Below are 14555 nucleotides of genomic sequence, written 5' to 3'. Positions count from 1 at the left end.
TAGAATTCTGCCCGATGGTTTAATCGAAATCAATAATTGGGAGATTCCGAATGTTTTTCAGCACAAAACAGCGCTAAACATGAACAGATTTGAAAATTGATTAAAAAAACAATGGTGAGCTTAATATTTTTTTTCTTACATGTTTGATTTGTTTCAAACGATGTTTGATTATAAATATAAAGAGTATTATTTTTTATATAATCGTATTTTAATCGCAACTGACTAGGGGATCCGTAGAAAACTTTTTTTAAAAAGTTCTAGCCCTCCACTCTTTAAGAATTTCAAAAACCGTCGTATATATTAAGTTAACAAGTTAGGGACGTAACCAGACTGAATAATTGGTGACCGACGCAAACAAGTGGCGAAGACGGAAGCAGCTAGGGGTTGGGGAGCATATAATCCCCCCCCCCTCCCCCCTCGATCGCAAGAAATTTTTTCCCATTAGAAACCCTTAGAACTGTGACTTTTAGAGTTTTAAAGTGCATTGTGACAATCTCTCAAGGCAACTGCATCGCTTGCCTTAAAGTGGCTACGGCTCTTCAAGGAAACAGCTTTCGTCAAAGTAAAGAGGATTGCCCTAATCTCGTACCCAGAGGGTTCTCGTTTCTCGACACTGACAAAGAGGAACGTGGGCTCGGGGTACGAGATTGCGTTTGAACCGATCCCAAGTTCAAAGTTTTACTGATGACCGTCCCCTCTGAAGCCCCAACTGTTGGTACTCTACGTCGCATACTTGATTTTATTCTAAACTCAAACGCCTAGCGTAAGGTAAAGGCTAAAAATGGATCAAGAGCTTAGTAAGGGTCGGTTATGGGGGTTTTAGGTTTAAAAAAATATATATTTGGTGGCCCACCCACTCAAACCTAACATATTTTTAGTTACAACCCACAAAACAAGATAGTTTCAATCTCTTGAGAATTGCCCTCCAAATTGAGTTGCTTTGACGTCACATGTAAGGGGTCTATACTCCCCAGGTGATGCGAAGAAAAACTATTAGCCTATCAAATCGCGAATCGTGTTTTCGGAAAAAGAATCAATCCAATGCGTCTTTGCGCGTCCAATCCTTGATGAGCAGGCTAAAAAAACAATGACTGAAAGTCATGTTTTGCGCTCTTATTCAGATCACCTGGCCAGTTTCCCAGTTTCGAGTTCTCTGTTGTTCAATGTTTGCCACGATTTTGTGCAGAATATTCATGTGTTCCAGTGATTATCCGTGGACTTTCAAAGTATGTTTCAGTACACATTCGCATAATTGAATGTATAGGGATTATGCAATTTTCGATTTTCAGCGTAAATAGTTACAAATAGTATTGTATTGTAGTAGTACATGGCCATGTCTGAAGCGGGTTTTACGACTAAGAAGTACAGCCGTCGACATCGCCTTCGAACGGTTTTAATTCAGGACGATTTTATAAATTGGAATCAAATACAATTGCATTATGCGATCGCAGGGCTGTCATGAGATAGAAAACGAGCCACCTGCTTTTCCTAAACCTGGTGTATCCCTTTGAGGTCAAGAACATCGGCTCCAGAATCGTCATTTTCGAGCAAAATGAGCAATCTCGTACAAAGAGACGTTACTCTTATGATAATAAGCTTTATTTATCCACCTTAAATAAAATATACGGTGGATTTACATGGTTAAAATTATTGATATATACAATATTTATATCTAAAAATGATGAACTGAACATTAGATCTGAGGATATGTGTTTTATTTACATTTGTGTTTATCCTCTTGTTCAGTAACAAGAAAGACCAATAGGAACGTTTGCTCTGGGTACAAGATTAGGGGATTAATGAGTACAAAATTTCAACCCGACCGGGATGCTTTACTGAGAAAACTTCCAAAGCTATTGTTGTTCAATTTCAGTAGGCCCTCCCGGTCGGGATGAACTTTCGTACTAATTTTGTATTTCTCTTGTTGGGATCCGTCTTTGACTATATAAAGATGTTTCCTTAAATTTGTCCTAATTATTTCTGTGCATTTGCGAATTTTGTTTTGAAATCAATCGGAATCCCTGTGGTGTTAGATGATTCCATAGATCGGTCCCACATTTTTTTGTTTGTTGAGCGACCACAAGGAACAATAATTAATAAACCTAGTTATACTTCGATGCCCAGCTATAAGATATCCCATGCCCAGCTAAATACTCCCTTAACACTCATGTATACGCAATACACACACTCACTGTTAAAATTGGTGGATTATAATCGATATAGTATATAATTTAAAGAATCTGTTGTATTCTATTACGAGGGTTCTTTTTCAATAACTGTTTTGCTTTAGTCATGAAGGACTTGAAGTTAGCTGCAAGCTTTAGTTCCTTTGGAAGGTCGTTAAATAGTTTTGAAGCCGAGTCTTGCAAAGTTCCTGTTTCAAGTGCAATTTGAACCTGTGAAGTGGAACTTGAACGGGATGTCCTTGAGTTGTCTCTTTTTATCAGTGGTAGAGAGTGAAGTCAGATCCTTGAAGGCTTTGTTATTAAACTCCCATAACACTTTAACTATGGTGAGATGCGTGCCTTATATAGGGTATAAAAATTTTTGTATGTCTTGTATAGGGTATGGGTTTTTCACTCTGAAGTGTCTTAAACAGGGTTAGGGTTTTTTATACCTTTTGCCTTTTGCGGCACATCCCTATCCAAAACCGGTTCTATTCCCCCCCCCCCCCCCCCGGATACGGTCCTTATTAGTATGTCATAACGGTCTTGTGAAAAACGATATAAATGTGCTATAAATTTTTGCAGTTTTCGCGTTCGCCTTGCCACGATTAGCTGTTTTTTCTCGCTCAATGTGATTGGTCTGGCATATTTAGGTAGTGCCGTGACCTTGGCGCTGACTGTGTTCGCGCCGTGTTCTGTTAATGTTCATGTTGTTCAGTTATTGGGTTGGATGAAGAGTAAATCGGTTCTAAATGAATCGCAATGCTGCTAGCCAATCAGATAGCAAATCTCACCAGTGATTTGAAAATCATAGGATATTATTAAGAGACATACACAAAAACAACGGCAAGATAACTAAATTATACTGAATCTGGTAAAGGAGTGAAAGTACTCTGTGTCCGACTTCGCTTTTTCACTGATGGCCAATTTAGCTCGTCGAGTAGAGAAAACCAACCTCTATAGAATGATCTCTGATAGTACGTCATTACACACAAAACTGAGTTAGTGTATATGAATGAGCTAATATTACTATGAAACAGCTCTTTATAAATCCGACAATCGAGTTAATACTTGTGGAAACTAAATTTCAGTGCAAACACTAGTACGTTTTAAAATAATTTTGGACTGCACGACTACTTGTATAAGTAGTTCGCTTTTGAAAACACAACTTTGTTTGGCATGCTGTTCAAGAGGATCCATCATTGTTAGGTTCCGCTATAACGATTAAATTAGTATCAATTGAATTCAATTTCGATGCTAGGCCACCATTTGCATTTTAGCCGGATCCGTCAACAATTCCGTCAACAACGTGTATTAAGTACTTTAGTAATTTCACCATTCCTAGGAAGATGTCACTTTCAATCATAACATCTTCTTTTCCCTGCAGGCCCAGCAAATTTCTTTTCGGTTCAAAAAAAGTTGCCAAAAATCTTTCTTTGACACTTTTCTCATAACGGTCAACTATTCTCCTGGCCCAAGAAAGCGCGATGCTCTTGTTTTTTTCAGAGTCTGTTGACTCCTTCAGGCCCTCCTCGCCATCTGTACCCTGTCTCCATGAACCAACCTCGTGCAAAAAGCAGGTCTTAAGTTGATAACTTGTTAGATACTGCTTGAGTGTTGTATTATTGTCGTGATCCACAACTTTAGGCAGATAGCCTGACTCCCCCAGAATTTTCAACAGGATGTATCCCTTTTTCATGAATTTGGGGACTTCTCTCATCATGCATTGTTCGAGATATGCATATGAAATACGAAAGAATAAAGAGAATTCTTCAACATGGCATCGGTCTGGTGTTTTCATTATCACACAAAAAGAAAAGGGATGCTGTCCAGCTATGGCAGGTGCTCCCAAGTCTGAGGCTTTAAACTCTCGTGGCTTCCAGTCTTCAAACCAAATTGTTGGAACTACATCTATTGATATTGGAAACCATTTCGCTTCTTTTCCAAAAAACTGAAAGCTAAGGCTGGAATTCGAGCAAAAGATTTCATTCAAAAGCTTCAGGCAAACAATGTTAGAAAATTGCCCATAATTTTCATCTCTCAATAAGCACATGAGCTCTTCATTGACTGTACTATGGAAGTCGCGGATTAGCAAACGACTGTCGAGTAAGTTTCCCGTGGTCAGATACCTTCTGAAACGAGGTTCATCAACTGCACTTGTTAACTTCAATTTGACGAAACTTTCGGGAAAAGCTGGCGACTCAACTGGTGAGAAAGTTTTACAGAATTCTATGAAAATCCACAGGTAGTCAAACTCATTGGGAAGACTAACTTTCGTTTTTTCGTACACACTACCTGAGAGTTTTAGTTCACAGCGAAACAACGGATTACGCTGTTCAACTCGTTTATTCAGACACTGCATTACGTTCTCGATAATTTCCGGAACAGATCTGTTTTCTTCTATGTCGTAAAACAAGCCCATATTTTCTATATCCAACGATGCCTTGATGCATTTTACCAATGATGCATCATGCTGTTTGAGATGCTCAAGGTACTCGTCAACACAGAGATTTCCTTTTTCTTTTCGTATATAATGTAATAAAGGACATGCATGCAAGGGATCACTGTCATCACACCTGATGAAGGGCTCTTGCAAAGTCAAACCCTCTAAATTTTTGTACTTGTCGTCCGCTACCAAATCCAAAAATTCAAAAAAGCGCAATTTCTTGGCCAGATCGACAGGGGTGTTTCCAGAGTCATCTCTAATGGTGTAATCAGATCCGACTTGCAATAAGCTTTGAGAGACAGAATTATTTCGAAACCATACTGCCCAATGTAAAGCTGTCGAACCATACTTGTCAACAACGTTAATGTCATAGCCTTCGTTTCTATAACAATGTATAATGACATGTGCCATGTTGTATATTTTGCAGCTCCAGTGAAGGGCAGTTGCTCCCGACTTAGACTTTTTCATGACATCTGCACCAGCATCGAGTAATGTGACCAGGATTTCAAGATCCTCTCTCGTTGTAGCAAGATGCAAAGGGGTAATACCATACATGTCACCTTCATTTACATTGACACCAGCGTTTGTCAGAAGTCTAATAACGGCAGATCGACGTTCTACATCTGACGGTGAATACTCATCCACTTCCTCAACAGCATCGTACAGCTCATTTCTTCCACACAGATCTTTCACATTTATTTTAATGCCACGTTTAAGAAATTCTTCAATTGCCTTTTCATCTGTGTCTTTTGACATTAGAGCATGATGTATTGCAGTTTTCCCGTTTGAATCTGTTTCATTTATGTCGATTCCCATTTCCATAAGGAAGTTTAGTGAATCTTGAAATCCTTCAAATTCGTTACTACTTGCCAACGTGTGCAAAACAGTTTCTCCTAACCTATTCCTGGCGTGAATATTTGCTCCATTATTTACCAAATATCTCATCGAGTCGCAATCCGCAATAGCTGCCATTAGGTGTAATGGAGTGTCATCGTTGTTGTCTGTCCCGTTTACTTCCAATCCCTTTTCCAACAATTGTTTCATTATCAAAATTTTGTTTTGATCATCAGGACGGTTCAATACCAGGTGGAGATAACTTCCCCCTGTTCGGAGGTACCTTTCATTAATTTCGCAAACTGAATCTATAAAGCTCGCGAGAAGAAGATAGCTTAAGCGATTGCTTGCCATAAGAAACATGAAGTCTGACTGGCCGTTGATACCTTTGTGGTTAATTTTTGAACCCTTTTTAAGAAGAAATTTTAATATTTTATCGCTTTCTTCTGATTTTGCAGACATGACAGTTTTAAAAAGCACAGATTGTTTCAAAGGGTCTTCATAATTGACATCAGCTCCATATTTTATTAAATCTTTAACTATCTCGTAGCGACCCAAAATTGCAGCATGGTAAAGGGATTCACCAAGGACTTCTTTTACTTCTTCTGTGCTTGTTGAAGACTTTTCATTGCAAACCTTATTAATTATCCTCTGAAGTTCTTCAGCATTATTCACTGAGATAGCATTTTCCATTTCTTTCTTAATTTCTTCCATGGCTGACTAAGACAAAAAGGAGAGATATTCAAACTGATTATCACAAAGGAAAATTACAATTCATTTTTAAAAGGTGTCAGCTACAGCTTTTCACAAATTTCATAATATACTGAATGCTTAAAAAAAACTAGCATCTTCCATCAGATAAAGTTAAGGCCACGTCCACGCTGATGCATTTTAGAACCCTTCGTTTTCGTCTCACCGGAAATGCATCGAAAGCTTCGCGTTCACGCTAGCGTTTCCATAGAGTTTTCAAAAACGCAGATACAATCGAAAATGATACAATATAATCTTCGCATGCAAAAATCAGAGGTGCCGGTGTAAATGACGTCAGCATTTTCAAAAGCCTCCGTTTTCGTTGTCCACACTAATACTAGAGGCCTCCGCTTTCAAATTTCTCCAATCTGGACTAACGTTTACAAATATATGCGGTTTTGATCAATTTAGTATGGACCGAGGACATGAACTTCTTATAGAGCAATTTTTTTTTTATTAATTAAAAAAAATTTGCTCTATAAGAAGTTCATGTCCTCGGTCCATACTAAATCTTTTTAATTAATAAAATAAAACATTATTATAATCACTAGTGGTTGATTAAAGTAACATAACTATCAATCGCAAAATATTTACAGTACGTACAAGGGAACCAATAAGGGTACATAGGAAAACAATTTTGATGGATGGCGATATGTTATTTGTTGCAATGCATAACAATGAAAACAGTGGTAAATTACATTCAATACCTTTCAGTCAGTATTTTATTATTTAGGATCCAATAAAAAGGTTTTATATGTTAAAGGGGGACTAGTACAATTATCGCTCGAATCTTAATTGAGCTGAAACTTTACTGGAATAATTTTTAAAGTTCTGATAATAGTCCGGTCTGTTAACGAGAAAAAAGTGAAAATCGTGACAAATTGCTTACCAGCACCAAAATTGGCATAGCCGGGAGATGTCTTACCATGAAAATAACGATTTCCGAAGGGGTACCCAAGCATTTGGTCCCAAATGGGGGTGGTGAAGGGCATTTTTGCCAAGGTGTCAGATTTGCATGGTTCGTTAACCTTATGATGATGCGTAGCATTGGTAGGTAAAGGCCATGTCAAAACGACCGGAGTGGTCTATTTACAGTAGGGGGGATAGATAACATCCATCACAATCCTTCTTTATGACAGTGCAAGCATCGTTTCATGGCAACGGAATTAGCCTTTTTCAACTTCCAGCTTCCAGAAGTTAGAGTTCAACAAACTAGTGGTCATGCAAGCACGGTCTTTACTAGTGATTCTATACCGAGGGATGTGACACTTCAAAGTGATTATTCGACCATTCCAGCTGTGTCCTTGAATACCTCTAATGGCAATCTTCCTGTGGATGGTGCTGACAATGCAAGCTTAACAGAGCAAACACTTCTCAGGTATCAAGAGCAATAAGAGAAGAACGTACATGAATGGCTAGGTCATTGCCGGCAGAATCTTGATTCAAAACTTCTTAAAAGGATCTGCTTGTCAAGGTAGGCTATCATGCATCAAACACCTACAGTGCCATACCACTACGGCCTCGTTTAAGTGGGCTTTTGCCATTGTTCAGCGAGAAAGCTGAAACTGCATGTGTTGATGATCAAACACGGTTTGGATATACAGAAAGCGACAGAGTTTCTCGACCCTGCTCCAATAACTACCTGTGATCAACCACTATGTTGTGTTGCAAAATTTATTCAGTGGAGTTGGCCTGATAGCTATGGTGAAAACATCCACATGATAATGCTAAGAGGTCTTCATATAGCACTCCCCTGAGCATGTAGAGGGATTTAAAGGAATACATTCGTAGAATATAAACAAGACTCACTTGAGTAAATGTTGAAGTGAAAAGTTTTAAATTTGTAAGTTTTAAAATTTTGATTACTTGCCCCTCCCAATCCTATCGGTCGCACATTATGTTATGGTTTTGATTACTTGCCCCTCCCAATCCTATCGGTCGCACATTATGTTATGGTTCTGCTTATGTAAGCTCAAGTTGATGATTAAATAACTAAATTAAGTATTAACGAGGTTTACATATTTCAGCCTCGTTCCCATGCTGTGTGAAGAAGAAAAATGAAATTGGGCATTAACACACCCCCCCCCCCCCCCCCCATAATCGAATCCGGTGGCATCCCTTCTGAAGTTGTAGCACATTCCCAAAGGAACATTTGTACCAATTCTGGTGCTTGTACGTGATTTGTCACGATCGTTTTGCTAACAGACTGGACTATAAACAGGGATTAAAAGTTTCTAATCCATATTCAGACAGGAAAATTTGTTTTTTGCAATCTTTAAAAAAGTTGGCGATATTATTGAAACATCTTCCAATACATGTGTTTCTTTGTATTGTTATCGAAATATCCACTAGTTTCATACTCAGTATTAATACATTGAAGAATAGAGATGAAACAATCAATACTACAAGGGCGGATCCAGCCAAAATTTTAGGGGCGGCTAATTGAGTTTAGGGGGGGCTAATTGAGTTTAGGGAGGCTAATTGAGTTTAGGGGGGGCTAATTGAGTTTAAGGGGGGTTAATTGAGTTTCATCCGTCAACACAATTGAAAACATTAAAGAAAGCATCTAATTCTTCAGTTTTTTGTTTTTTGTTTCTGCTGAAGGGAGGCCTTCAGCCCCCCTTTGCCACCCCCCCCCCCCCCTCCCGGGATCCACCCTCGTACTGAGTAGAGTTCATCAGCAGGCCTTTTGTTTTCATAGAAATAAAATATGTCAAGAAAATATTTAATGAAAAATGTATGGAGCAAAATTGTATGGAGCAAGATTGTCAGTTAAGTTTCAGCTGAATCAATTTTCAGACGATTTCTGTACTAAGTCCCCCTTCAACAAAAATAAATCAATAGTAATGCCATGTTTCAATTGATGCAAATAGTGGTAATATAGCTACAATCACTTACCTGTAAGAACTATTTAGAAACTTCAGAGGTGATAATCTCTCTATTAAATAAAAATTAAAAACCCCATTATTACAAATAATAGAAATCATTTTGTATATGAGAATATTTATATAAACTATATATTTGTACTGTGGTTATAATGAATCAAACTGAGCTGATATCATTTTGTCAACAGGGCAGATTAAGGAATTGGTTTGGGTGTCTAACCACTGTCATTTCCAGGAGTGGCTTGAATGATGACTTTAAATGGCTTTCCCATCCCTCCACACTGTCTTTATCTTTACTAGCCAATATTGGAGGAATATATAATTCATTGTAAAGCCCTGGGGTGCTTACCATTGAAACCAATTCATCTGCTTGTAAGTTTGTTTGCTAACGGTAAGAAAATAGTACGTACTAACGAAAAAAGGTATATGCGTCTATCAGATCCGAAGCAAGTGGTAAAAGTGGAATACCTCAATTTCTGGGATTTACAAATCGGGATGACACATAACATTTGTTTTCCAACTGGAATTTCTGGTTTTTCTGGGTAAATTGTAAGCACCCCTGATCAAAGGATCATATCTTTTAATCATGTTCACTTAAGGTGAGAACAATTCGCTTTTTCTTAAAGAACATTTTTTTATTTTTAGCAGGAATTAAAAATATGCCAAATTTGGCATATTTCAATAAAACAATCTGGTTTTTAAAATTATTAGAGGGATTCATTTTGACTTCAGCCTAGAGTCCAGAAAATTGACAGAATCTCAGTATGATAATTAAAATATTGAAGATATTGGCAGTTTTCTAATAAGATTCACTATGAAATTAAGGTTTCCTTTGCTGTTTTGTTGTGTATTGTGGGATAGCTGCTATTATTATTATCAAAATTTCTTGTCATCAAATTTTTATCAAACAACCATGTCAAAAAAAAAATGGCTTAGGCCTCACATTTTTCAAATAGCTCCAAGATTTCAAGAGGAGTCAAACTGATTTCAGTAGGTAGAGGGTCCACAAAAAGGGTTCTCAGTACCCACAATCCCACCATTCTGCAAACTTTTGCTGGCAATCCCACCATCCTGCTTGTCTTTATGTCAAAATCCCATTCCCGCCTTGTGACTCTCTGTCAGTTGGCTTAGCATACTGAATGGAAATACAATTTTAAATAAATTCACAAAAAGAACTGTAATCCCCTTATCCTGATGTAAGCCCTTCTGATTCCCAAATCATGACAACTCAAAAACAAATCCTGTTCCTAATTGAGAATCCCCCTTCCCACTCTGTTTTTGGCTTGCATCCTGAATCGCTCTCTTAAGATAAGGCTGATCCCTTGCAATCCCATCAAATCTATTGCGTACCCTCTGGGCAAGGAGAATTTGTAATCCCTGTTTCAGTGTATAAAATTTATGAATTGATTAAACAATTCCTTATTTTTGTTTTCACATGATATCATCAATCATCAAGACCTTGGTTGTTTTGTCCGCTTTAGGCTATAACATGTACCTTGGAAATCAAACTTTGTATAATAAACTGAATGTTTGAACCTTGATGGGAGAACACATGAGCTGGTTTGACTGGTTTGATCTTGCTTTGAAACTTGCATTGATGAAACGAGTGTTGTAAATTTTAAATCTGGGATCGGATTAAAAAGTTTATTTAGTTCTTCACAGATTTGTACTGTTGTAGCTACCATTTTAAAGTAATGTATTTGTTTGGTGTATTGTTTTTTTCAAAAACTCCTTTCACAAATGAAAATTTTAGATTTTTGAGGTAAAAGCAGGGATTCATATTTATATGTACAAGATCGTTTGATTAATGCAAGCTCCAAAGCGAGATGGAAATCAAACTTTGAATAATAAAATGAATCTTTGAACCTCGATAGGAACGCATGAGCTGGTTTGAATGTAATAGAAGGGAGCATTCATAATTTATGGGGTGAAAGGGAGATGGATTTAACATTTTGAAAATTATGATATTTTTTGAGTTGTCTCCCACTTAAACATTTTTTTTCTTCTGTGAACCTCACCTCCCTCCATCCAAAATATAGACTTTATAAATAAGCAATGGGCCAGGGAGCACCCTAAAAAAATGAGGGGGGGAGGGGGGAGGGGGGGCTAAGGCTGGAAAATATATGAGACTAGCATGGAAAAAGTTGGGGGAGGGGGGTAAGAAAAATCATGAGACTAGTATGAAAAAAGGGAAAAAGTGGGGGGCTTTAGCCTTTTTCCACTGCCCCTGCGCACATAGCCATGTATACTACCAATAGTCTGAGTATTCTTAAGCTTTTTTAAGCTTTTTTATGTGCACAGCTGCCGTGGATTTTGGATGGAGGGAGGTGAGGTTCACAGACAAATTATGTTTAAGTGGTCAAGACAACTCAAAAGATACCATAATTTTCAAAATGTTAAATCCATCTCCCTCCAACCCCATAAATTATGAATGCTCATGCACACTCCATGTGTTCCTATTGAGGTTCAAAGATTCATATTTTTATTCAAAGTTTGATTTCCATCTCGCTTTGGAGCTCGCATTAATCAAACGATCTTGTACATATAAATGTGAATCCTGTTTTTACCTAAAAAAATTAAAATGTTCGTTTGTGAAAGGCTTTTTCATTTAAGGTGGCTGCCTACTTTTGAACGTTCGAATTGAGCCCACGATAAGCGCGCGCTCAAAAACCGCTGAAAAATCTACAAGATTTTATTGAAGAACCATACGCGTTTTGAGCTTCAACAGGGCAAAACCCTCAAATTTTGCATGGGACTCTCTATTTTTTGATAGCTTATTCGAAAAAACTCCTTAAAATCTAGGTTATATCAACATTTTAGGAAAAGTTTAAATCAGGAACACGTGAAAAAATAGATTTTTGTAGGGATTTTTGTTCGACTTTATGAGCTTTTTTAAGAGCACCGAAACTACAAAATATGACAAATCAATGTATCTCTCTGTCTTTTTGTCGAAAATATCCATTTATTATTGTAGAAGGATTGACTAGCCTCCGTTCGTGCAATCATAGAGTCTGCAAATAACTATTATCTTATTAATCTTAATTTTTTTCTAATCACTTCCAGTGGCGCAACTTGTACTCCAAAAGCTCGTGCGTAGGCTTCCATTAAATGCTGATTATCTCGAAAACGAGCTCCTGACATGGTCCGTGTAACACTCCACAAAGAGCTTTTCAATTTAGTTGGCGTGAATTGGACATATGAAATTTGCCTGATTTTTGAATTTTCATTTTTTATGATCATGTCAAAATTCGAATATTATCTCATCAATGTCAATTTTCAATTTTCGAATTCAAAAATTAAAAATTAAAATAAATATTTGAAATGACTTTTCGAAATTTTGATTTTGTACTCTGAAAACGAACTTTGGAAAAATATCCTGTAGACAGGGGGAGGTGAAGATTAGGCAGACTGAGGGTAGGTGGGTCCACTAACAACGACAATAATAAAAAAAACATAGAGGGAGGGGGGGCACCAAGGAGGGTGTTATAACAACATGTAAACCTTGAGAGAAAACCATGGAAGAATTTTCGACCAATTTGTACGATGATGAAAGCGGAAGGTAGGGTAGGTGGGTCCACTAACAACGACAATAATAAAAAAAACATAGAGGGAGGGGAGGCACCAAGGAGGGTGTTATAACAACATGTAAACCTTGAGAGAAAACCATGGAAGAATTTTCGACCAATTTGTACGATGATGAAAGCGGAAGGTAGGGTAGGTGGGTCCACTAACAACGACAATAATAAAAAAAACATAGAGGGAGGGGAGGCACCAAGGAGGGTGTTATAACAACATGTAAACCTTGAGAGAAAACCATGGAAGAATTTTCGACCAATTTGTACGATGATGAAAGCGGAAGGTAGGGTAGGTGGGTCCACTAACAACGACAATAATAAAAAAAACATAGAGGGAGGGGAGGCACCAAGGAGGGTGTTATAACAACATGTAAACCTTGAGAGAAAACCATGGAAGAATTTTCGACCAATTTGTACGATGATGAAAGCGGAAGGTAGGGTAGGTGGGTCCACTAACAACGACAATAATAAAAAAAAAACCATAGAGGGAGGGGAGGCACCAAGGAGGGTGTTATAACAACATGTAAACCTTGAGAGAAAACCATGGAAGAATTTTCGACCAATTTGTACGATGATGAAAGTGGAGGGTAGGGTAGGTGGGTCCACTAACAACGACAATAATTTTAAAAAACCATAGAGGGAGGGGAGGCACCAAGGAGGGTGTTATGACAACATGTAAACCTTGAGAGAAAACCATGGAAGAATTTTCGACCAATTTGTACGATGATGAAAGCGGAAGTGGACCCACCTACCCTCAGTCCGCCTAATCTTCGCCTCCCCCTGTCTACAGGATATTTTTCCAAAGTTCGTTTTCAGAGTACAAAATCAAAATTTCGAAAAGTCATTTCAAATATTTATTTTAATTTTTAATTTTTGAATTCGAAAATTGAAAATTGACATTGATGAGATAATATTCGAGTTTTGACATGATCATAAAAAATGAAAATTCAAAAATCAGGCAAATTTCATATGTCCAATTCACGCCAACTAAATTGAAAAGCTCTTTGTGGAGTGTTACACGGACCGGACACCCTATTTTTCTTTCCAGATTTGGAATCAGCATTAAATTTCAATTCGGAAAATCGAAATTTAAAAAAAAGCTTAAATCAATTTTCAAAAGTAGGCAGTCACCTTAAAACGATTTTTTCATTTTGCACACCTCTGATCGATATTTAAAGACGCCCGCTCTTTTTTCTTAAAAGCCATTACTTTACATTTAAACACACGATTCTTATCGATGGTATTAAGTCAACTTAATGCAATAAGCTTAATTTATTTTATGTTACTTGAGGTTTCGAATCATATAAGAACTTTTTTCTTGGAATTAAGATTAATTTACATAATCGAAACAAACCAATACATTCTCATAGAAAACTACGAAGAAATATTCTGAAAAAAAACATTAACGAGTCTAACGAGTCCACCAACCTTTTATGGGACTGTAAACTGGCTGGAAACATAGTGACTATGCTGGAAGACATCTGAAATCCACCATTTTTTCGCCATTTGTTTTGACGAACGAAAAGATTCTTGCAACCAGCCGGTACAGCGTGTGTAGCGGAATAACGGTCCTCTGTATATGGTGACCGAGAGGAGCTGGGGAGAAAGAAATGGTGAGCTGCCAGGTTGGGGCCAGAGGAGGGGATTAGGGAGGTGAGGTTGGATAGGGAGCACTCCCCCCCCCCCCCCCCCCCAACTCCCTCCTCTACCCGCTTTCCCTCTTCCCCTCAGAGGACCGCTTTGAGATCATTGATGGCCCTCCATGGCTTGTCTTTATTAGTCTAACTTCATTTTAGTCATACGCGCTTTTCTCTCAAAATGTTATTTTTATCACCAAGCGTTAATTATGTTATCTTCTAAGCTTCTGTAACAATTAACACTTACAATGGCTTAGCAATAA

General features: G+C 37.7%; 1 protein-coding gene across 1 annotated transcript; it reads right to left on the bottom strand.

Annotated features, from left to right (window-relative positions):
- Positions 1 to 2682: 2682 nt before the first annotated feature.
- Positions 2683 to 14220, bottom strand: LOC116294220 (uncharacterized). Its single transcript, XM_031701774.2, has 3 exons — positions 14084 to 14220; positions 9094 to 9133; positions 2683 to 6165 (listed from the first exon to the last, which is right to left on the bottom strand). Exon 3 carries the CDS (start codon positions 6157 to 6159, stop codon positions 3442 to 3444), a length of 2718 nt encoding a protein of 905 aa, XP_031557634.2. The 5' UTR covers positions 6160 to 6165; positions 9094 to 9133; positions 14084 to 14220; the 3' UTR covers positions 2683 to 3441.
- Positions 14221 to 14555: the final 335 nt, after the last annotated feature.

This window comes from Actinia tenebrosa, unplaced genomic scaffold (assembly GCF_029948245.1).
Source record: "Actinia tenebrosa isolate PJP-AT-01 unplaced genomic scaffold, QUT_ActTen_1.0 PGA_scaffold5__44_contigs__length_20552954, whole genome shotgun sequence".
NCBI lineage: Eukaryota > Metazoa > Cnidaria > Anthozoa > Actiniaria > Actiniidae > Actinia > Actinia tenebrosa.
This window is presented reverse-complemented; position numbering and strand designations above follow the sequence as displayed.

Bases quoted from the DNA above. Each gene is read 5' to 3' on its own strand.
- LOC116294220 (XM_031701774.2), bottom strand. From the start codon at position 6,159: ATGGAAGAAATTAAGAAAGAAATGGAAAATGCTATCTCAGTGAATAAT.